This window comes from Oryx dammah, unplaced genomic scaffold (assembly GCF_014754425.2).
Source record: "Oryx dammah isolate SB20612 unplaced genomic scaffold, SCBI_Odam_1.1 HiC_scaffold_28, whole genome shotgun sequence".
Taxonomy (NCBI): Eukaryota; Metazoa; Chordata; class Mammalia; order Artiodactyla; family Bovidae; genus Oryx; species Oryx dammah.
Genome location: NW_024070212.1, coordinates 55,568,814 through 55,592,479, shown reverse-complemented (window position 1 = coordinate 55,592,479; position 23,666 = coordinate 55,568,814). Strand labels below are relative to the sequence as shown.

Here is a 23,666-nt window from a genome sequence, read left to right as displayed (position 1 = left end):
GGACCCCTTATATTTGACAAAGGAGGCAAGAATATACAATGGATTAAAGACAATCTCTTTAACAAGTGGTGCTGAGAAAACTGGTCAACTACTTGTAAAAGAATGAAACTAGAACACTTTCTAACACCAGACACAAAAATAAACTCAAAATGGATTAAACATCTAAGCATAAGACCAGAGGAGAACATAGGCAAAACACTCTCCGACATAAATCACAGCAGGATCCTCTATGACCTACCTCCCAGAATATTGGAAATAAAAGCAAAAATAAACAAATGGGACCTAATTAAACTTAAAAGCTTCTGCACAACAAAGGAAACTATAAACAAGGTGAAAAGACAGCCTTCGGAATGGGAGAAGATAATAGCAAATGAGGCAACTGACAAACAACTAATCTCGAAAATACACAAGCAACTCCTGCAGCTCAATTTCAGAAAAATAAATGACCCAATCAAAAAATGGGCCAAAGAACTAAACAGACATTTCTCCAAAGAAGACATACAGATGGCTAACAAACACATGAAAAGATGCTCAGCATCACTCATTATCAGAGAAATGCAAATCAAAATCACAATGAGGCACCATGTCACACCAGTCAGATGGCTTCGATCCAAAAGTCTACAAGCAATAGATGCTGGAGAGGGTGTGGTGAAAAGGGAACCCTCTTACACTGTTGGTGGGAATGCAAACTAGTTCAGCCACTATGGAGAACAGTGGGGAGATTCCTTAAAAAACTGGAAATAGAACTGCCATACGACCCAGCAATCGCACTGCTGGGAGTACACACCAAGGAAACCAGAACTGAAAGAGACACGTGTACCCCAATGTTCATCGCAGCACTGTTTATAATAGCCAGGACATGGAAGCAACCTAGATGTCCATCGGCAGATGAATAGATAAGAAAGCTGTGGTACATATACACAATGGAATATTACTCAGCCATTAAACAGAATACATATGAATCAGTTCTAATGAGGTGGATGAAACTGGAGCCTATATACAGAGTGAAGTAAGACAGAAAGAAAAACACCAATACAGTATACTAACGCATATATATAGAATTTAGAAAGATGGTAACGATAACCCTGTATGCGAGACAGCAAAAGAGACACAGATGTATAGAACAGTCTTTTGGACTCTGTGGGAGAGGGAGAGGGTGGGATGATTTGGGAGAATGGCACTGAAACCTGTATAATATCATATGTGAAACGAATCACCAGTCCAGGTTCGATGCAGGATACAGGATGCTTGGGGCTGGTGCACTGGGATGACCCAGAGAGATGGTACGGAGGTTCAGGTTGGAGAACACGTGTATACCCGTGGTGGATTCATGTTGATGTATGGCAAAACCAATACACTATTGTAAAGTAATTAGCCTCCAATTAAAATAAATAAATTTAAATTAAATAAAAAATAAGTACTAATTATTGGGGCTTCTTTTGTGACTTAGCTGGTAAAGAATCTGACTGCAACACGGGAGACCTGAGTTCAGTCCCTGGGTTGGAAGATCCCCTGAAGAAGGGAAAGGCTTTAGTGTTCTGGCCTGGAGAATTCCATGGACAGTCCATGGGGTCACAAAGTGTCAGACATGACTGAGCGACTTTCATATGCTAATTATTAGCAACAAGTACTAATTTAATTTTTATGAGTGGATGTCAAAGAAAAAGACAGACAAGATGAAACTGATGCTTACCACAATGCAAAGATCAAATGATATTATAGGAAGGGTTATTTCAAGTAATTTGAATACAGGAAAGTGGTGGACCAATATGAGTTTTCATCTGAGACTTGGCAAACTTAAAAGAATCTATACAGTAGCTGGCAATAATCTAAATGCCTCTCACCTAAGAGACATTTAATTTCAGTAAAATAATTTAATGCTAATTTGAATTTTATTGGGTAATAGAAGCTATCGAATAATGAAATATAGGTCTGATAAGGAAACGAGGGAGTTTGCCTTGCACAGTCAGATATTAATTTTATCTTTTCTAATGTTGCTTGCTAATGCTTCTGGTACAAGTAGATTGTCTAAGAGAATAATAAGAGGTGCTGAGGTTATGTAAAGATCAAAGAGGATAAAAATAAAGACCATTATGAGGGATAGCTGGAAATATGGTTTACACTTAATGAATGCTTATCAAATACGCAGAACAGTCAGGCTTCCACTGGGCAGGCAGGGGTTAGAGGGTGGTGTTGGGTGGGTCGGTGTCCCTGACTGGGCAAACATTTGTGAGAAGTAAACATCTTTCAATGGTAAAGCTGCTTGTCAGCTGTGAGTCCTTCCAGGGAACCGGATGTGGCTCCCCACCCTCAGTCCCAGCAACTGGCAAAGGTGAAGGCAAAGTTAACATTCCTCTCAAAATAAAATATTTAAAAGTACACAGAATTTGAGACCAAGATACACTTATCATTCATCATAGTGAGGACAAATGCAATAGTGAAACAATTTGGGGTCAAGGGATTAAAGTCCTGCAATAAACCACCGCTGATAAGTTGGAAAAACGTGTGTCTATATATTCATATATATAGGGGTAGGGAAAGATGCCTCCATAACCAACATTTTCCAAAGAGAGAACTCAAAGGCAGATGTACAGCAATGGGGTCATTTAAGAATTCTGTTTTCATCTTGGTCCTTCACCTTCTGGAAGGGGCCCTGAGTGATTCACTCATTCAGCTGAATAATAATGGCTATGAAGGCATTGTCATTGCAATTGACCCTAATGTACCAGAAGATGAAACACTCATCCAACATATAAAGGTAAGTCTGAAATGATAACTATTCATGCTGTTTTGAAAAATTAAGCATAATATATTGATAGAACAAACATGAGTTCTCTAATTCCAGCTGTGTGACACTGGAAAGTTTTTTTTTTTTAATCTGTGCTTGCATTTCTTCAGCTATAAAATGGAAATAATGCAACCATTATGATTCTTCTGAGGGATGAGATAATACATGCAATGCATATAATTCAGAGCTTGATATACTGTTGGCACTTACTAAATGATATCTCTGCTTCTTGGCTGTAGATGACTTCACTGAAAATTATTTAGTTCTACACCAAGGCAGAGCCAACTATATTTGGCAGATATTATGAAATGTGCAGAGGGTAATTCCTTTGTCTGATTTTACCTTTGGTCTTATCAGAGTCTTCTCCTGATTAAACCCTCCCTTCCCTGTGATTCTAATATAGGAGTCCAAGATGCAAATCTTAATCTCTGACTTAAGAACAAACCTTACCCTTCCAATGGGAGGAAACCCTGCATTTTACCAGGCCCAATGCAAGGCGTCTTCTCAGGGGTGCTGAGCAGCCTCATTTCACTTGTTGCTTCTTCTGTAGGGGAAGGAAAAATTAGGGAAGAGAACTCTTCCTGTCCACATAGAGGCATCTAACTGCTGTAAGATGGAGGGATTAGAGAGGTTTTGTTCAACAGCAAACAGCAAAGAATAAAAAGGAAATGCCTTATAAAAGCCAATCCTGGAAAGTGACTGTAGCTCACCCAGAGGTAGTACTGTATAATGGGCAAAACCACTGGTCAACAAAATGGGGAAAATAATAAGTATCTTCCTCACAGGACTTTGTGAGGATTATCAATCTATGCATATAAGGGAAGTTGGATGAAGGGTATATGGGAACTCTACACATTTTTTGCATGTCTTATCTGTAAGTCTAAAATTTTCTCAAAAACTTAGAAGACCTTTAAAAATGTATGCAGAATGCCTGGTACATATTAAGAGCTCAACAAATGGTAGGCAATTCATCAGTCCCCAGGTCTCCTTTTAATCTTAGATGGAAAGGGCTCATCATTTCTCACCAAGCCAAAAGGACTGAGACTTGTTTCTGGGAAAAGTTCCTCTGTGTAAACTCAGAAGTTAATAGTACAAGGGCCCCAACAGTTGCCTCAAAAGGTTCCTTGCTCTGAACAGGTGAACAGGTGCAAACCCAGAAAGAGGAGTTAGGGGAGAGAACCAGCTCAACCACCAGAGTAGCCTGGGGCTAGAGAAGTGCAATGGTTGAAGAGGAGGGGAAATTCACCTGTTCAGACCAGAAGCCCATCAGGTATTACTTCTATCAGTGAAAGGGAAATTCATGCCTTGTGAAATCTCTAAACAATCAGAAACATTAGGTAAGTCTTTGATTATCTCTAGTAAGAAGATCAAACCAATCTTAAGGGAAATCAACCCTGAATACTCTCTGGAAGGACTGATGCTAAAGCTGAAGCTCCAGGGCTTTGTTCATCTGATGTGAACTGCTGACTCACTGGAAAAGTCCCTGATGGTGGGAAAGATTGAGGGCAGAAGGAGAAGAGAGCGTCAGAGGAGGAGATTCTTGGATGCCATCATGTCTGATGCAATGGACATGAACTTGGGCAAACTTTGAGAGATGGTGAGAGACAGGGAGGCCTGGCGTGCTGCAGTCCGTGGGGTCTCAAAGAGTCAGATATGACTGGTGGACTGAACAACAAACTTAGAAATAGCATTAGCAAAAATGAAGCAGCCATTGGAGCAACAGACAAGGAAAGTTGGGAGAAAAATGTGACCAGCATGTTTCTGCCTCTGGCTGGACAGTGAGCAGGCCTCAGGAATAAGTGAAAAGGAGCCACAAGTGCCTTTCTAATGACAATGGTGACTTGTATTTATACGGTGCTTTGGCCACCTGATGAGAAGAACTGACTCATTCAAAAAGACCCTGATGCTGGGAAAGATTGAAGGCGAGAGGAAAAGGGGATGACAGAGGATGAGATGGTTGGATGGCATCACCGACTCAATGGACATGAGTTTGAGTAAACTCCGAGAGTTGGTGATGGACAGGGAGGCCTGGCGTGCTGCAGTCCATGGGGTCTAAAGAGTCAGACATGACTGGGCAACTGAACTGAACTAAGAGAAAAAGCAAAAGGACATTCACCTCACTCTCTTTGGGGGTTCCTCCTGAGAAATATATTTCTCACTACCATTATTCAGTTGGTTTTCTGGTATGAGTCCTAAACAAATTGTGTATGAGAGAAGTTGGTTTCCACAGTTACCTTGTCACCGAACACTTTTAAGGACAATAGGGTGCTCAAGAGTCCCTGAGTAGTTAATAAAAGTTAGCCCCTGTTTGATGTTGCAGATCTGCGGTCAAGGGACCTCACTGTGGGCTTTGCCACCTTCCTGGTCATCCCTCAGTTCTCTGCTTTTTGGGGAGACTCTCCCCTTGGTGTCGTGTGAGCAGAACCCTCTAACTCAGTTCTTAAGTACCTGCTTCAGCAAGGCCGTCCGAAAGGTACTCCATCCACAATACCAGCAGGTGGCGCTGCAGCAGTTCCCCCCAGCTCTCGTCTGGGCTGCGGAAGCGGTGCGAGCGCGCGGAGAGTCAAGAAGCTCTCTCCCCCTCTTGCCCCCTTAACACGCACAGTGGAGTAGTTGGGGTCTCCTCAATGCGTGGAAGCCCAAGCACCTCCTGTCTTGGCACTCCTGGACAGTTTGCCCCTCATCGTAACCTCTTCATTTACTCATTTGTTCGTTAATTCAACGAACATTCACAGAGCATTCACATTGTGTCAGGTCCTAGGAATTCAGTGGTCGACAGTATATTATCCCGGTTCTTAAGGAGAGCGTCATATAAATTGCATCCTCACCGTTCTTCAAACCTCAAAAGCTCAACTGTCTATTTGGATATGAGGTCACTTTCTCAAAATATGAAACAGATGTCAAAGATTCCTTATTAATGTTCCTAATAAAACATAGAAGACAAGACATTTCATGCTGCTTAGCTGTCTTCCTAGGAGACACTGAAAATTTACTTTCACAAGTTAAATTGTAATATAATGTTCGAACATAGGAAGTTTTATACCTATTTTTCAACTTTTTAGTGATACTGACTCAATATTTTTATTTAAAAAGTGATACAATATTAAATTTGCCTAGTAGTTGTTCAAAATCTGGCTTTTTTGGAAGAAGGAGAAGCAAATCCTTTTGAGAGCTTTTATTTAAAACTAGCAAGGCATCTATTATCATTACCATTTGAAAAGACAGAAACTGAGGCTCAGAGAGATAAATTCCCCAAGTTTATCCCCAAGAAGTAGCAGAACAGGATTTACTCCTGCATCAATACACAAGTACTATTTTCCCATATAGTGATGAACTGTCTCTGCTTCTAAGGCCACCCCCTAGGATTAGATGTCTAGGCATCAGTCTCTCTGGTCTGTTCCACTAAGGTCTGTTTCCTCCAGCAATGATCCTTTTATTTTTCCCCCTCTTGCATTATAAGTTTGTTTTTTTCCCCACTAACACATACATATGTTATAATAGTTCCCATTCAAAACAAAACAAACCCCCCTTGCCCAAAATCTTCCTTCAACTACTGCTTCATTTCTTGATTTCCTTTTAATCTGTGGAAACATTTCTTGACCTGCTGTTTTCATTGCCTCTGCTTCATCACCTCCCACCCTACTGAATTCATTCCTATAGAGCTGTCGTCTCCATTCCACAAAACGGCTCACTCAGGTTGCTAAATTCATTGCTCAGTTCTTAGTCCTCATCTTCCTTGATTGCTCAGCAGCGTTTAACTCTGATGGCCAATCTCTCCTTCTTGAAGTGCTCTCCCATGCCTTCCCATCTCCTTCCCCTGCACCGGCTGCTCCTTCTGAGTCTCCTTTGCTGGCTCTTCCTCTTCCCACTTCTGAATGCTGGGGCCCCTGGAGCTCAGTCTTCAATCTTATTCCCTGTGTCTACACTCATTTTTGCATTTTTCAGTGATTTTCAGCCCTAATATTCCCAATTTCCCTTTCTATAATAAATATCTTGTAATATCCCTTCTACTGTCTTATCCTGATGCATTTCAGGAAAACTGTTTCAGGGAAACAGGCATTTGTAATTGAACACTACAGCTCTTTTGCTTTAGAGAAATAAAGTTAGGCATAATGTGAAAAGAGATTATATACTTATACCACTTCGTTGTATCTAATACTTAGTTTTATACTGAAAACAAACACTATCATAACATTTGGGCTTCCCTGGTAGCTCAGTGGTAAAGAATCCACCTACCAATGTAGGAGACTAGGATTCGATCCCGGGTCGGGAAGATCCCCTGGAAAAGGAAATAGCAACCCACTCCAGTATTCTTGCCTGGAGAATCCCATGGACAGAGGAGCCTGACTTTGCTTCAGTCCACAGGGTCACAAAGAGTCAGATATGACTTAGCAACTAAACAACAACAACAAAATTATTACAGGAGGTGTTGAAGTTGTATTTATTTTAATTTGAGTTTCTTTTCACTACTACTTGGTGTGAGATGTTGAGACTAACACTCTCTAATTCTCAGTTTCTCCTTTAAAGGATCATTGATCTTTAAAGGATCGATGAAATGAAACTAAGAGTTAATATTTGATAAGCATTTGTGCTAAGCAAATGTGGTTCCAAATACTTTCTTGACTTCATTTGATCCTCACAACAACCTTATGGACTGCTCTCTATAATATTTTCCATCTTATAAATGGGGAAACTGAGGCTCAGGAGTGATTAAGGACATTTTTTTTTTTTTTTTGGCCACACCACGTGGCTTGTGGGATCCTAGTTCCCCAACCACGGATGGAACCCAGTCCCCAGCAGTGAAAGTGCCAACTCCTAACCTTTGGATCACCAGGGAATTCTCTCAAGGAAATTTCTGATGTCCCACCATAAGTGCTGAGCCAGGATTAGTGCCTGCTTCTGAAGTCTTCATTGTCAACCATTACACTGTGACACAAAGCGTGCAATAAAAATCTCAAAAAAGGCTAGCTACTATTATTAACAAAATAATCTCCTTTTCTTAGCTTGATAAATAGCCAGTTTCTGGAAATGTGAAATACAAATATAAATTAGAATAATTGGTAATTTCATCTTTTTTTCTGTCATTAAGCATGCTTCTTTATATTTATTTTCCACCCCCGCCCACCCCCAGGATATGGTGACTGATGCATCTCCATACCTGTTTGAGGCTACAGAAAAAAGATTCTATTTCAAAAATGTTGCCATTTTGATTCCTGAAAATTGGAAAACAAAACCTGAATATGTGAAACCCAAACTTGAGACCTACAAAAATGTAAGAACATTAACTTCTTTTTTCAAATTTAGTTTTATTTTGTGACTTAGTCTTCTATCAAAATATTCTAGAATCAAATAAAATTGTTTCAATATAGTCTGCTGTGAATAAGGTCAATTCATTTGCTGAAACTTTGTAATGATGAAAAATTTTTCTGAAATTTCAGGCTGATGTTCTGGTTGCTGAACCTAATCCAACAGGTAACGATGGACCTTATACTGAGCAGATGGGAGGCTGTGGAGAAAAGGGTGATAGAATTTATCTCACTCCTGACTTCCTAGCTGGAAAGAAGTTGCTTCAATATGGACCACAAGGTATGGGTAGAGATGAAACATTCTGCTATGTAATAATTCAATAATTTTACATTGCAAATAGAGCAACAATAGCATTATCTTTCTGAGTAAGAACATGAAAGCCAAATAGACTATTATAGCCTGTTTTTCTCACATAAAACAGACTCAGAATAGTGCATTTTTTCAGTTAGAAACTTATTTCTTTCATATCCTGCAACTATATGTGTATAACTGTAATATTTTTAATTTTCAGATACTCAATGATCAGATAATAACTCTGATTAAATAGTTTAGTTAATGTGATGTTAGGTTCCTATGGTTCTGTGGGAAGACACCTGAACAAATTAAATCTCCTGTCTGCAGTTCAGATATGGCCAGAACATATGGCAGACGCATAATGTTTTCAGACTTTAATGTGCATTCAGATTATAAATGGGTTGTTACAATGATTCTGACTCAGTCGGTGTGGGGCAGGACTCGAGGATCTGCATATTAACAAGCGCCCAGGTGATGCTGACACTGCCTGACCTTGGACCACACTTTGAGTACCAGACAGAAAAGCCTTGATGTTCAGCTCTGAAAAATACCTGACTAAAGAAAAAGTCAACATTTCCTTCACAAAATATCATGTATCATTTTCATATGAACCAAACAGAGCAATCTTTGGATAAAACATTAAAAGAAATCAGCAATGGCATATATACAATATGTACTTTGCAAGGATAATCAAGTGTGATTAGTATTAACTAGGTTAACTAACAACTAGGTTTCTTTATTATCTTAAAAATATTAGGATCATTTTAATTTTTTTCATTTAAATAGGCAAGGCAGAGAAAACAAGCAAACAAAAGAGCGTTGGTGCCTGCCTGTCCCACCCCCAAATACACTAGAGCACTTTTACAGACCTCAACAGAGAGGTGTGTCTAACAAACATACCTCTTTGCTCTTCTTTCACAACATCTCCATAATGGGAACAGAAAATTCCCAGTGTATGGCTCAATAAATATGTATTGAATTTATTTACTTACCAATTGATTGATTTACTTCTCAACCTGAGCTGTTCCTTCCCACTCCGGAGCCCACTCCAGTCATCAAGATCACCATATACAATGCCCTTATTCCTTTATACTCTCTCCTTTTTGTATTCTGACTCCATGACTACTCCCTCACAATCTCCCCTATCTTTAAGAGTCCATCAGTTATTCCCCAGCACCTAAAGCAATCTAAAATCCTTAATGTGAGATATTAGGGCTTACTTAACATGCACCTCCTCACTTAATCCTCCAAATTCAGCCTACCTTGGAATTTACATTTCAGAAAAACTGACCGGTACATAAGTCACTAATATTCACCCAAATATAACAAATTTATTAAGGACCTATTAAGGTCTAGACAATATGTGCCAAGACATGACAATGAAGAAGTCTGTTTTCATGGAGACAAGAGTCTATAGTGAGAGACTGGCAAATAAGCAATGACAATATAGCATGACAAATGCCTTAATGGAATATAATGAACGTGAAAAACGAGGGGTACAAGAACTAGGTTGAGGATGTCAGAGAAGGCTTCTATCTGGATATAAGCTTAATTTTCAAAGAAGAGTAGGAGTTATCTCCCAGTCAGAGATAGGGAGATGGTATTCCAAGCAGAGGAAAAATATGCAAAAATGATCAGAGATGAGCAAGTCATATGGTGTGACTCTAGAAACTAAAAGGGGTTCAGGAATCCATTGTCATTATGGAGTTTTCGAAGTGGGTGAACAGAAAGAAATATGGCTGCAGAGAGGAACAGGGCCTGAATCATCAGGGACCTTGTATGCATATTGAGAAGTTGGACTTAACCCCGAGCACCATGGGTAAGTCATTGAAGACTAGAGACACGGAGCCAGCTGGGTGAGTGTCGGAATAGTTCAGGAGTAAGTGGCAATGAGACTGGAAGGGTGAGAATAGGTCAAAGCAAAAAGGCAGATGTGGAGTAGGCAGACCTTGAGATCTGTCCACATTTGGGTCATTAGGAAGAAGGACCTTCTTGGCTGCCCTAGAGGTCAGCCTGTACTGACTTCCATCATTACACTTGCACCCCTAAACATTTTAGTTATCTAAAATGATGTGTGTCATCTGCTAGACCATGAGGTATGTGAGCACAGGGCACTTGTTTTACCTTTGAATGAATAGCTTCCTGGTACTTACTAAGTGCCTAATCAGCACTTGACAATCCAAAATAAGTAGTCATGTTTATAGAAATGTACACTTGTCATATCAAATTCAATCTTTAACTTAAAAAAGCAAAGCATAATAATTTTCAGAAGAAGTACTTTCTCTGAATTTAAGAGGGTAATTTTGCCATTCTTATTGTAATTAGGTGTTTACAACATTTTTTCACAGGAAGGGCATTTGTCCATGAATGGGCTCATCTACGATGGGGAGTATTTAATGAGTATAATAATGACCAGAAATTCTACCTATCCAATAGAAGAAAAAAACCAGTAATGTATGTATATTTTGATTAGTTTTCCCAAACTGTTTTAAATTGCAACCAATTTTGTCTTTAATTGAATATTTTTAAAATGTCAGTCTTTTATCATATTTTCCTCTTTCATCCTTAGCGTCTTCTCTTTCTGCTTCCCATAATACTCCTACTTTTGTTCACTTTACAAGTGCTTTAGATGAATTCTCTACTCTGCAACTACAAATCATTTGCCTTTGTGTGTGTGTACAACTAGAAGAAATTCGCAGGTTCTACATTCAGGATCTCCATCTTCCTGTCTCATAATCAGAGACATAACGCTTCAGCACCTTGCAGGTAGAATAGTATCTGTGTGAACTATATCAGAATGAATGGGCCTGAGAGACACTGGGGAACTTAGCTGAAAGACAGTCCAAACATTAAAACAAAACAAAATTTCTCCCAATTTGAATAAAACCCTGTATGGTGTCAGTAGAAAGCAAACTGAATGCTTAGAAAGTACCCTGGCTGCCGTAATTTTACAGGTAAGTTCTTGGACTCAAAAGTTTCAGGGAATAAACTGCTTTTGTACAAATATAAAAGATAGGGAGCTTCCCAATTCATATTAGAGAGTTGGCATAATTCAGATACTAAAACCTGACAGATGGCATGCAAAAGAATTGTATAGATACAGCTTTCCAAAAAGATTACAAATAAAAGCATAGTAAGTTACACCTGGATTAATTACAGGAATAAAAAACACACCAAGGCCAAGAAGGATATCTTCCAGATATCAGAAAATGTTATGATAATAGGCAAGTAATTAATATAGTATATCAAGGAAAAAAGAAAATTATTCCAACAGATTCTGAAGGAATTTGATACGCTCGCACATTTATACCTCGGTTAAAAACAACAGCCTCTTTTACAAGACTAGAGCTGGGGCAGCACCCCTCTTCACTTTTGCTTCTGGTTCTACTTCCAAGATGGCTCTTTAAGGAGATGCACTCAGCTTTGGTTTGGTTACTGTCTTTACTCAGCACAGTTTCCAAAGGAAGCTGCATGGAATTCAGAACTCTGCCTTGGCTTCCCCTTTCTCCCAAAGGAGCATCACTGCTTTCTGCTTTCCCTTCTCTTTATTACACTTAAATTCTGTCATTTGACATTTTCTCTCCTCTTATGTCACTTTAGGTATAAAAAGACACTAAGTACCTCCGAGAGCTGTACACAGTCTACCCGATTCCTTTGGCTTGTTCCCTCCACACACTACAGAATCCATTCCCCAGTGTCACTCTGTTGATGTGATCATGTTAGGTGAACCTCTCAAATCTCAGCCCACAGATGACATTCAGCCCTGACATCTGCCTTTCCCACTTCTTGCTATGCTTCCACATGGAAACTGTATTTCCCTTGAGAGAAAACCTGATAGTATATATTCTTTCTATAGGATATTCTAGAAATATCTATACATCATTTTCATCCTTCCCAGATAACATTTTGCAAAACTGACATGATTACCATGTCCTCTTAACAATAAATTTTGTTGTAACATATAAATAGTATTTATTATCTACCAATTTTTTATTACTTATAAGGTTTAGAAACAACTACAAAAATGACAGTACTACCCATAATAGAAGGCTTCCTTAATATGAAGCAGAACATCATTTAAAAGCCAACTGCCTACATAATATTTAGTAGGGAATCACTAAACATTCCCAGGAATATGATAAGAATGGGAACTAGAAATTATCATTTTTAGAAAGTTGTAGCCAATGCAATTAATGTTTTGGAAATGTTAAAAAAAACAGGGGCTACTAGAAAGAGAGAGAGAAAGTTGCTTCTAGGCAGATGATAATGTGATCCACTTTGAAAGCCTGAAGGGAAAAACAGAAATTAAAATTGACAAGGGAAGTCAATAAGGCAACCAGATATATTTGAAGAAAACTCTAAGAAATGTGAAAGTTACATCTGAAGAAAACCACAACACAAAATCCTTCTAAAGAATTTAAAAGAAAATTAAGATTAACTGAGATATTTTTAATTCATAGAATACATAAATTCAACCCAATTAATATATAGGTCTTATGAAAGTTTAGTCAAAACATTTCTATTTTTACCTCATTTTAAAGACCCTGAGCTTATCTAGTAGATAGCAGCTGCAAACATTTTTGAAAAAGTATAATAATAAAGGAAAATTTTCTTGTTGAATTTTAAATATACAATAAAGCTACATTAATTAAAACAATGCAAACTAGTAGGCATGCAATAATTTACTATTTGATATAGCTAGAATTATAAATCCACAAGGAAAGACAAGATTTCTTTAGATATCAGGACAATTTTTAACTATGTGGGGAAAAAATTAATAGACTCTCTTTCAACTGGATAGACTTATTCAATATAAAAAAGTAAAACCATGATGAAAATGAGAAGTATATTAATAAATATCAAATTCCTAAATGGTGAATGTCTTCTATTCAAGAGTTAGAAAAAGACATAACTAAAAGAATGATAAATTTGACTACATATAAATTTAAAACTTTTTGTATATAGATCAAACATAAACTAAATTAAAAATAGAAAACAGAAAAAGATGTTTGCAAATATTAAAAAAACAGGCCTTTAAAAGCTTAGCATTATAACAGATAAAAAAAAACAATAACACCCTAATAGAAAAATAGACACAAGAGAAAATAATCTATATAAAAGAAGAAATAAAAATGGCCAGTAAAAATGTAAAAATGTTCAGACATTAGTAGTCAAAGAGGTGCAGATTTGACAAAGATGACAATCGTTTATTACCTAGTACTAGTGCCTGTCAGTGGGATTGTTGCAGGGAGGGGGAACCGTTCCAGGGCCTGAAACTGGGCTCTTGTCTAACACTTGGAAATGAATTGTCTGAGGAGACACACGTGCTGACAAAGCAAGAGATTTTATTGCGAAAGGGCATCTGGGTGGCGAGCAGTAGGGTAAGGGAACCCAGGAGAACAGCTCTGCCACATGGCTTGATGGGATTAGTTTCCGGGTTGTCTTTAGCCAATCATTCTGACTCGGAGCCCTTCCTGGTGGTGCAGGCCTTGTTCAGCCAAGATGGATGCCAGAGAGAAGGATTCTGGGAGGTGGTCGGACATGTGGTGTCTCCTTTTAACCTTTCCTGAACTCTTCTGGTTGGTGGTGGCTTATTAGTTTTGTGTTCCTTACCAGGACCTCCTGTCATAAAACAATGCATGCAAATAGTTACTATGGTGCCTGGCCAGGGTGGGCGGTTTCAGTCAGTGTGATTCTCCTAATAGGATGAGTGCTCTCATAGATGGTTATCAGAGAAATAAACTAGAATAACCTTGAGTGAAGTGAGTGAAGTAGCTCAGTCGTGTCCGACTCTTTGCGACCCTGTGGACTATAGCCTACCAGGCTCCTCTGTTCATGGGATTCTCTAGGCAAGGATACTGGAGTGGGTTGCCATTTCCTTCTCCAAGAATAACCTTCCTGGAAAGCAATTTGATGACACATATCAAATTTCTAGAATTCTTTCCTATTTCTTGATCTACTAATCTTATGTTTAACAATCCATTTTAAAGGAAATATTAGAATAAGTTCTATCAACAGACTTTAAAATGTTCAAATTTCTGAATCTGACCATTTATTCTGGGTGTCAGTTGTAGCAAGCCTGGAAATAGAGTCAAAATGTGATGCACCAATTTCATTTATTCACAGAAGTTTTATTTTTAGCACCAAAAAATTCATGGAGGAAAAAAATTAAGTAAATTAGGCTAAATTCACATTGTAATTTCAAAATGTGAAGTTATTAAAATCACATTTTGAAAGAATATTATGAATTATAATACATTACAATTTAAATGTACTAAATACTAAGTTTTATAAGATCAGACAGTAAAGCTACACATAGAATGTTATGTTGATACATAGAGAAGGAAATGCTTTAGTACGTTAACAATAGTTTATCTCTGACAGTGGGATATGATTTTTTTCTTCTCTTCTTTAGAGTCTTCCTACTTTCCAAATTTCCCATGTTCATATGCTTTTTTATACACTCAAAAAATAAGATGTGGGGGAAAAGTACTCCATGCACAAAAGTGACAAACTCATAAGCATATAAATAAAAATCTAGAATATCTATATAAACACACAAGAACTATGCAAAAACTGTATGACATAAACTAGCTGGATCAAAACAAACAAACAAATAAAAAAATGTCAGCAAAACTTTCTAGAGAAACAAAAGAGGCTCTTGATTTTCCAGGAATGAGATGACCAGATTAGGAAGTGCCTTAGGACTTTGATCCTTATTAATTCTTAACAGTGGCAGTAAGACAGCCTTAGCTTTTATGCTGCATAGAAACACATTCTGATATCATTTTGGGAACCCCTCATATACTTTCTGGTAAACAAAATTACTCTGATGAGAACCTGATAATTTTAATATTTAAGGTGATACATTTATTTCTTAAATTATAAAGGGAAATTGTAAACAATGCTGTCTGTAGAAATTGACTAGAGTCCAACACTTTGAAATTATCATTTCACTTAAATATCTACTTGAATATATCTGCAGATGTTCAGCAGGTATTACTGGTGATACTGTAATACAGAAGTGTCAAGGAGGAAGCTGTGTCACTCAACCATGCAAACTTGACAGAAAAACAGGACTGTATGAAGAAGGATGTGAATTCATACCTCATAAGCATCAGACTGAGAAGGCTTCCATAATGTATTCACAAAGTATTGGTACTGTAAGTGCCATGTCCTTTTTCTTCTTTTTTTCTTGACATTAATTTAGTGAGGTTTGTATCCCAGATGATGCAAGATAGGGTGAAATGTTAGGAAGTCAAGTATCAGTATCAGTTCAGTCGCTCAGTCATGTCTGACTCTTTGCAACCCCATGAACCGCAGCACGCCAGGCCTCCCTGTCCATCATCAGCTCCCAGAGTTCACCCAAACTCATGTCCATTGAGTCGGTGATGTCATCCAACCACCTCATCCTCTGTAGTCCCCTTCTCTTCCTGCCTTCAATCTTTCCCAGCATCAGGGTCTTTTCAAATGAGTCAGCTCTTCGCATGAGGTAGCCAAAATATTGGAGTTTCAGCTTCAACATCAGTCCTTCCAATGAACACCCAGGACTTGGTTCCTTTAGGATGGATAGGTTGGATCTCCTTGCAGTCCAAGGGACTCTCAAGAGTCTTTTCCAACACCACAGTTCAAAAGCATCAATTCTTCAGCACTCAGCTTTCTTTATAGTCCAAATCTCACATCCATACATGACTACTGGAAAAACCATAGCCTTGACTAGACGGATCTTTGTTGACAAAGTAATGTCTCTGCTTTTTAATATGCTATCTATGTTGTTCATAACTTTCCTTCCAAGGAATATGCATCTTTTAATCTCATGGCTACAGTCACCATCTGCAGTGATTTTGGAGGCCAAAAAAATAAAGTCTGACACTGTTTCCCCATCTATTTGCCACGAAGTGATGGGACTGGATGCCATGATCTTAGTTTTCTGAATGTTGAGCTTTAAGCCAACTTTCTCACTCTCCTCTTTCACTTTCATCAAGAGGCTCTTTAGTTCTTCTTCACTTTCTGCCATAAGGGTTGTGTCATCTGCATATCTGAGGTTATTGATATTTCTCCTGGCAATCTTGATTCCAGCTTGTGCTTATTCCAGCCCAGCCTTCCTCATGATGTACTCTGCATATAAGTTAAATAAGCAGGGTGACAATATACACCCTTGACATACTTCTTTTCCTATTTGGAACCAGTCTGTTGTTCCATGTCCAGTCCTAACTGTTGCTTCCTGACCTGCATACAGATTTCTCAAGAGGCAGGTCAGGTGGTCTGGTATTCCCATCTCTTTCAGAATTTTCCACAGTTTATTGTGATCCACACAGTCAAAGGCTTTGGCATAGTCAATAAAGCAGAAATAGGTGTTTTTCTGGAACTCTCTTGCTTTTTCGATGATCCAGCAAATTTGGCAATTTGATCTCTGGTTCCTCTGCCATTTCTAAAACTAGCTTGGACATCTGGAAGTTCATGGTTCACATATTGCTGAAGCCTGGCTTGGAGAATTTTGAGTATTACTTTACTAGCGTGTGAGATGAGTCCAACTGTGTGGTAGTTTGAGCATTCTTTGGCATTGCCTTTCTTTGGGATTGGAATGAAAACTGACCTTTTCCAGTCCTGTGGCCCCTGCTGAGTTTTCCAAATTTGCTGACATATTGAGTGAAGCACTTTCACAGCATCATCTTTTAGGATTTGAAATAGTTCAACTGGAATTCCATCACCTCCACTAGCTTTGTTCATAGTGATACTTCTTAATGCCCACTTGACTTCACATTCCAGGATATCTGGCTCTAGGTGAGTGATCACACCATCATGATTATCTTGGTCGTGAAGATCTTGTCTGTATAGTTCTTCTGTGTATTCTTGCCACCTCTTCTTAATGTCTTCTGCTTCTCTTAGGTCCCTACCATTCTGTCCTTTATTGAGCCCAAGTTTGCATGAAATATTCCCTTGGTGTCTCTAATTTTCTTGAAGAGATCTCTAGTCTTTCCTATTCTATTGTTCCTCTATTTCTTTGCATTGATTGCTGAGGAAGGCTTTCTTATCTCTCCTTGCTATTCTTTGGAACTGCGCATTCAAATGGTTATATCTTTCCTTTTCTCCTTTGCTTTTCGCTTCCGTTCTTTCACAGCTATTTGTAAGGCCTCCCCAGACAGCCATTTTGCTTTTTTGCATTTCTTTTTCTTGCGGATGGTTGATCCCTATCTCCTGTACAATGTCATGAACCTCCGACCATAGTACATCAGGCACTCTATCAGATCTAGCCCCTTAAATCTATTTCAAGTCAAGTGAAGAGTGAGCAGCTTTTCTCTATTGGACAAGACAGGAGAACATAATCAGGAATAAAGTCCTATCTTTCCCAGACCCCTTGCTTAGTTTTGGTTTTTTTGTTTTGTTGTTGTTGTGTGTGTGTGTTTTTGTTTTTGTTTTTGCTTCTCCATCTTCTCTCTCCCACTAGCTTTTAGTTTAATGGCTTAGAACTACTTCAAATATCCTTAAAGACAGAAAAGCACAAGAGTTAGTTATATAAGAAATTCATCCAGGAGATCAGGTACTTTTTTTTGTGAGTAATAAGGACATGATCAGTAGCCTTTAACTTTTAGAGATCTTTCAGCCTGCATATTTGTTTTTGGTTGTTAACTAAAATTTTCGATCTTTTTAAGAATGTTGGCGCCATTAGGGAGTTTGTACATAATTTTAATAGCTTTAAGTAGTTTTAAAATACAGATCTTCCTCCATCCCATTGTAAGTTGAAAATGCATTTAATATAACTCACCTACTGAACATCTTAACTTAGCTCAGCCTGCCTCATGCATCCTCAGAACATTTACATTAGTTTCTGGGCAAAATTATCTACCATAAAGTCTGTGGTATAATAAGGTGTTGAATGTGTCCTGTAATTTATTGAATACTGTACAGAAGTAAAAAGACAGAATGGCTGTAAGTACATTACTTATTTACCCTCACAATCATCTGGTTCACTAGAAGCTACATACAGCTCAATGCCACTAGCCACCATCACCAGAGTGTATCATACTGTATGCCACAACCCAGGAAAAGATCAAAATTCAAAATTTGAGGTATGGTTTCTACTGAACATGTATTGCTTTTCCACCATAATAAAGTTTAAAAATTGTAAGTTTACCATTGTGAGTCAGTGATCATTTGCATTTCTTAATAATTTTTTAAATGACCAACTGGTCATAAAATAAACTTGACAAATTATTTTTATTAATGCCAAACATATACATCAGCAAATTTGCACAAACTAAGATAAATGCATCAGCTAAGTGACTTCAGTGCAGAATGCCTCTTATCTTCCCAGTCTTTTACACAAAATTATGTTTTCGTTTTGGAATAAGAGTGTAGTAACTTGCAAGGGTCTATCTATAATAATAGTGAAAGTGAAGGTTGCTCAGTCATGTCTGACTCTGTTATCCCATGGACTGTACAGTTCATGGAATTCTCCAGGTCAAAATACTGGAGTGGGTAACCTTTCCCTTCTCCAGGGGATGTTCCCAACCAGGGATCAAACCCAAGTCCCCACATGCAGGTGGATTCTTTACCAGCTGAGCCTCATGCGAAACCTTAACAGAGATAAGTTTTTAAAATGTGGTTTTTAAAATAAGTTTTTAAAATGTGGTTCACTAAGGCCATCCTTCAGTCTGGCTTTGTAGTTATTTCCAGGATAATTCAGAAACTTCCAAAGGGGGGACTAGATTGTTTTAAATTAGTCACAGTTAAAGTTGATGCACAGTCAGGTTTGGGAGCCTCTGCTTGGGGTTTACAAAAAAGTATTTCAGATTCCCTTGCTAAAAATTAGCTATAATGATAATACAGAAAGTGAAACTGTTAGTTGTGTCTGACTCTGCGAATCCATGGACTCTAGCCCACCAGCCTCTTCTGCCACGTAATTCTCTAGTCAAGAATACTGGAGTGGTTTGCCATTTCCTACTCCAGGGATAATCATATGGAAACACTACCAAAACAATCTGAAAAATAAAAATAAAGAGAAAAATAAATGTTTTCCAGCTAATGACGACTTTTTACGTTACTTGAATCCCAGATATTTAGGATTTTTAATTGAATATAAAACTGTAAAGTCACTGAGAGGAAGAATTAGTTTATACCTTTTTTGTGTACTAAGCCTCCTTTTTAAATCCCCCAAATAAGGAAATGGCAACCCACTCCAGTACTGTTGCCTGGAAGAAAGAGGAAGAGACTGTCATTTATTGGCTGTGCTTGTACTGTCTATTACATATGTTCTCCTATAGTTCTTGCCTAACAACTATTGCCATTCTGCAGATTTTAAAAAACCGGTGACATACAGATTGGTAAATGTTATTTAAAAAAACAACAACAACAAACTTAAATTGAGCTTTTATTGTGTATCAGATATAGGGCTAAGTTTTGAGGAAGCAAATTTAATGAGACAAGGTTCTGTCATACATTAATTTTCATCCATTCAGTAAGTACACTATAATGTTAAAGGGGCCTTATTTAAATTTCTTATAGGGTACTGTGAGGTCACAAGGTTGAGTGGAAATTCTTTGTAGAAAGGGTATGAAATGAGAAAACATTTTGAAAATAACTTTTGGGGCTAAAACATGAAGGTAGAGTTCACAAGGCAGAAGACATAGGAAGAACTCCTCGACATAGTGGGAATGGTGAGCAGACAGAGATATATAAACAGTCTGGCAACCTTGAGCACTTATAGGCTGCAATAGGGAAAATTAGAGCCTTGGGATGCACAGCCAGAGTGAGGATAGAGAGTGAAGTGAAGTAGTCTGGATTGTAGTGTGTGAGCAATGATGAGCCGCAAAAAGATACTAAGCACAGGAATAAGAAAGACTATGTCCCTGGTAGCTGTGGAGTAGAGCAGTATGGAAAAGTCAGATAGGAGACTCCAGTAGTTGAAGGAGGGACCATGAGGGCTTGAATGATGGACATTCCATTGGAGAAGGAAAAAAGGTGATGTACTAGAGAGAGAGTGAAATGTATTGATGGTGTTATTTTGTAGAGCAAAGAAGGAAGGAAAACCGTTTCCTGATTTAGGTGACTGAATAGGTAATGGTGACATCAAGTTAGGAAATGCTTGGTGATGAAGAGGAGCAGAGTCAAAAGAAAGGTGATGTGTTCAGTTATGAACACCTGAGGTTGAGGATCCTGTGGGACATCCAACTGGATTTTGGAGAGAGCTGGAATGTTGGGTATTGAAAGTTGAAACACAAGGTATTTATACATCACTTGGAAGTAAGAACGTGAGCAGGAAGTGAAGGAATGGAGAGAGAAAATGGTACCAGTGGAGAAATGTTGAGATATAGGTGGCTTGAGGATACTGGTGATTGCTTGTAATGGCAAATTTGAGAAATAGGAGGGAAGCTAAGAACAGGTAAATAGATTCTTAGGAGCACAAAGGGTCCAATGAGGTCAAAGACATGTTTTGAAATAGAAGCTCTGAATTTTCACTGTGATTTTCCCCAAGGTAGACTGAGAAGGAGGGCACACACAAATGTAAATCTACATTTAAAATATTTTAATCAAATTATTAAAGATCTTAACAAGTAATTTACTGTTATCTATATCATTTGACTGACAATTTTAGGTGGTTGAATTCTGTACAGAAAAAAATCACAATAAAGAAGCCCCAAACCAGCAAAACACAAAATGCAACCGCCGAAGCACATGGGAAGTGATCCAAGACTCAGAGGATTTTCAGACAACAACTCCCATGACCACACAGCCACCCAAGCCCACCTTCTCACTGCTACAGATTGGACAAAGAATTGTGTGTTTAGTCCTTGATAAGTCTGGAAGCATGACGGTAAGTTCACTGGGTCTTGGTCTTCTGGATGCTCATCTCATATTTCTATATGATATGATCTAGACCACATCTTGGAACTGGCTGTGAATAAACACAACCCCAAAGGTCAGAACAGTTACAAGCATAATATTTCCATCAGAAAAGGCCACTTTCACTTTATTCAACAAAAATTCAGCATCAAGTGTCTCATTTGCCAAATAGCTTTCAATTTGTGAGCAAAGATCTGATGAACTATATAGAATTAACCTTTTTTATGCTTTCCTGACAATATGTACATTTATAAAAACTATTTCTAGGGCATTGAACTAATGAACTAAAGCCAAACTTGGATTTAGCTTTTAGAGTTATTTATACAAAAGCCCTGAAATTGTATCCAAATATACTACTAAATATAAAGGAGAAATTTTCCTCCGTAGAAGGATGTGCCTTGAGTAAGCTTGTTATTTACTCTGCACTGAGGCAACTACTTCCAAATTCCCTCTGTTCTGTTGTCAGTCTGCCAGTCCAAACCTAACCTGACTGCTTTTCTTTTGCTTTTCCATTTAGATCGGTAACCGCCTTAAACGACTGAATCAAGCAGGCAAACTCTTCCTTCTGCAGACGGTTGAGCAAGGGTCCTGGGTCGGGATGGTGACGTTTGACAGTGCTGCCTATGTACAAAGCGAACTTGTACAGATAAACAGTGCCACTGAAAGAGACACGCTCATCAAAAGCTTACCCACAAAAGCCTCAGGAGGAACATCCATCTGCTCTGGGCTTCAATCAGCATTCACTGTGAGACAAGTTCCCCTATTATAGTTTGCCAGTGTTTACAATTTCTGTCTCCTAAGAAATTACCTTCTCCAGTATTTCTATGCATGCCTCGTGTCTAGCTGAATTAGACAACCAGGGGCAGAGCAAGGGTCCAGATGGTGCAGTGACACAGGCCCCCGAAACTATCGTTAACTAATTCATTCACACTTTTGTGTTTTTCTGCATCTGTGCATTCACGCTTTTCTGCTTCCATTTGAAACATCCACTGCAACGTGCCAGGCATTAAGAGCACCATGAGGGCCAAACATACCACACCTGCTGTCATGGAGCTCAAAATCTTACAGGGGAAGATTCTTTAACCTCATAGTCACATAAATAAGTGTATAATCATACATTAATGTATGCTATGATGAAAGGTATACAGGGATATAAAAGAATATCTTCTCTGAAGAAAAAAGTAAACTTAAAGTTATGGTTACATTTTGAAGTAGCTTAACATTCCAAACTTTTGGGTATATAAGACCTCCTTTTGGGCAAGCAAATGGTTTAAGTTTGAAATAGGAGGGCTTAGGAACTGCGAGTCTAACTGTATTAGGGATGTATCCAAAGATCCCTTTTGATCATCCAATCATGTCACCCCTCTACTTAGGTCTCAATTTCTCCCCATTTTCAACAAAGCTAAGTAAAATTTCTCAATCTAATATTTAATTTATTTTATAATATAGCCCCTACCTACCTTTCCAGGCTTAAGTACCTGGGACTCTCTTGCAGATATTTATGCTTAAGCAAATTAGAGTACGTGTCCTTTGCCAGCAGTTTCCACACTTTTGCCCAGCCAGCTGCCTATTTAATTTTTCATCCCTCCTTTGTATCTCTAATCATGCTCTTCCTTCACATATCCATCACAGACACTATCTGTTTCTGGACATCTTCCCTGATCCTTTCAACTGTATAGAGTTTCTCTTTCTGAATCCTATGAACTTGTTTTCTGCTTTTAAAAATATCTCAAGAGTTTTAGCTTTTCTGTCTTCTTTCCTGGCATGTCCCTTGCTCAAACAAAACTTGTTCCAAGATATGAATTATCTTTTAACTTCTGGCACAATATCTTTTGTATAGGAGGTTCTCAATAAATAAAATTAAATTAAGCTATTTGATTATATCAGATGCTTAAGTAATCCAAACATAAATTATGATATTCTATATTTATTAGAGGCTATTTAGTCCCATGAAATAAGTAATAGGAGGCTGAGAGAAGCTGGCTGGTCTAAGGTCTCAGAATCTCTGCAGTGTCTTGGGAAAGTCTACCCTCTGCCTGCTTGGGGCACAACACATCAATGGGGCTATTCCCGATTTCCAAGCAGCAGCAGGAATATTTAGTTTTCAGCTCACATGTTTCATGTTGACAGTGGACTCAAGCATTTCCTCATATGCAGTCTGATCCTCTGGCCCTTCTATTCCACTTTGAAGATCAGTTCCCTAGAAGTGGATTTTATAGTATACACAGTCAGCTTCAAAACCCTTCTCCAGATGCCTTTGTGCACCTGGGTTCTCTTGCCTCTGCCACTCACCCACACACTTTGATTAAAGAAGCAAGTAAGGGAGGGAAACTGACACTGAAATCACTGACCTGTCTACAGAACTCATGGTATATACAAAACTCGAGGGGAAATGATTAATACCAGATGGCCTGATAAGAGGGAACTTCTGGTT

At 38.4% G+C, this 23,666-nt stretch overlaps 1 protein-coding gene across 1 annotated transcript in view; it reads left to right on the top strand.

The window, feature by feature from the left end:
• The first annotated feature begins 2,596 nt into the window (after positions 1–2,596).
• The window catches only part of CLCA1 (chloride channel accessory 1), a 33,428-nt gene continuing 12,358 nt past the window's right edge, over positions 2,597–23,666 (top strand). Inside the window, exons 1-7 of the mRNA XM_040232402.1 lie at positions 2,597–2,758; positions 7,920–8,060; positions 8,227–8,374; positions 10,738–10,843; positions 15,375–15,552; positions 20,985–21,203; positions 21,750–21,977. Coding sequence (XP_040088336.1) covers positions 2,597–2,758; positions 7,920–8,060; positions 8,227–8,374; positions 10,738–10,843; positions 15,375–15,552; positions 20,985–21,203; positions 21,750–21,977 — 1,182 coding nt within the window. The remainder of the gene's footprint in view (positions 2,759–7,919; positions 8,061–8,226; positions 8,375–10,737; positions 10,844–15,374; positions 15,553–20,984; positions 21,204–21,749; positions 21,978–23,666) is intronic.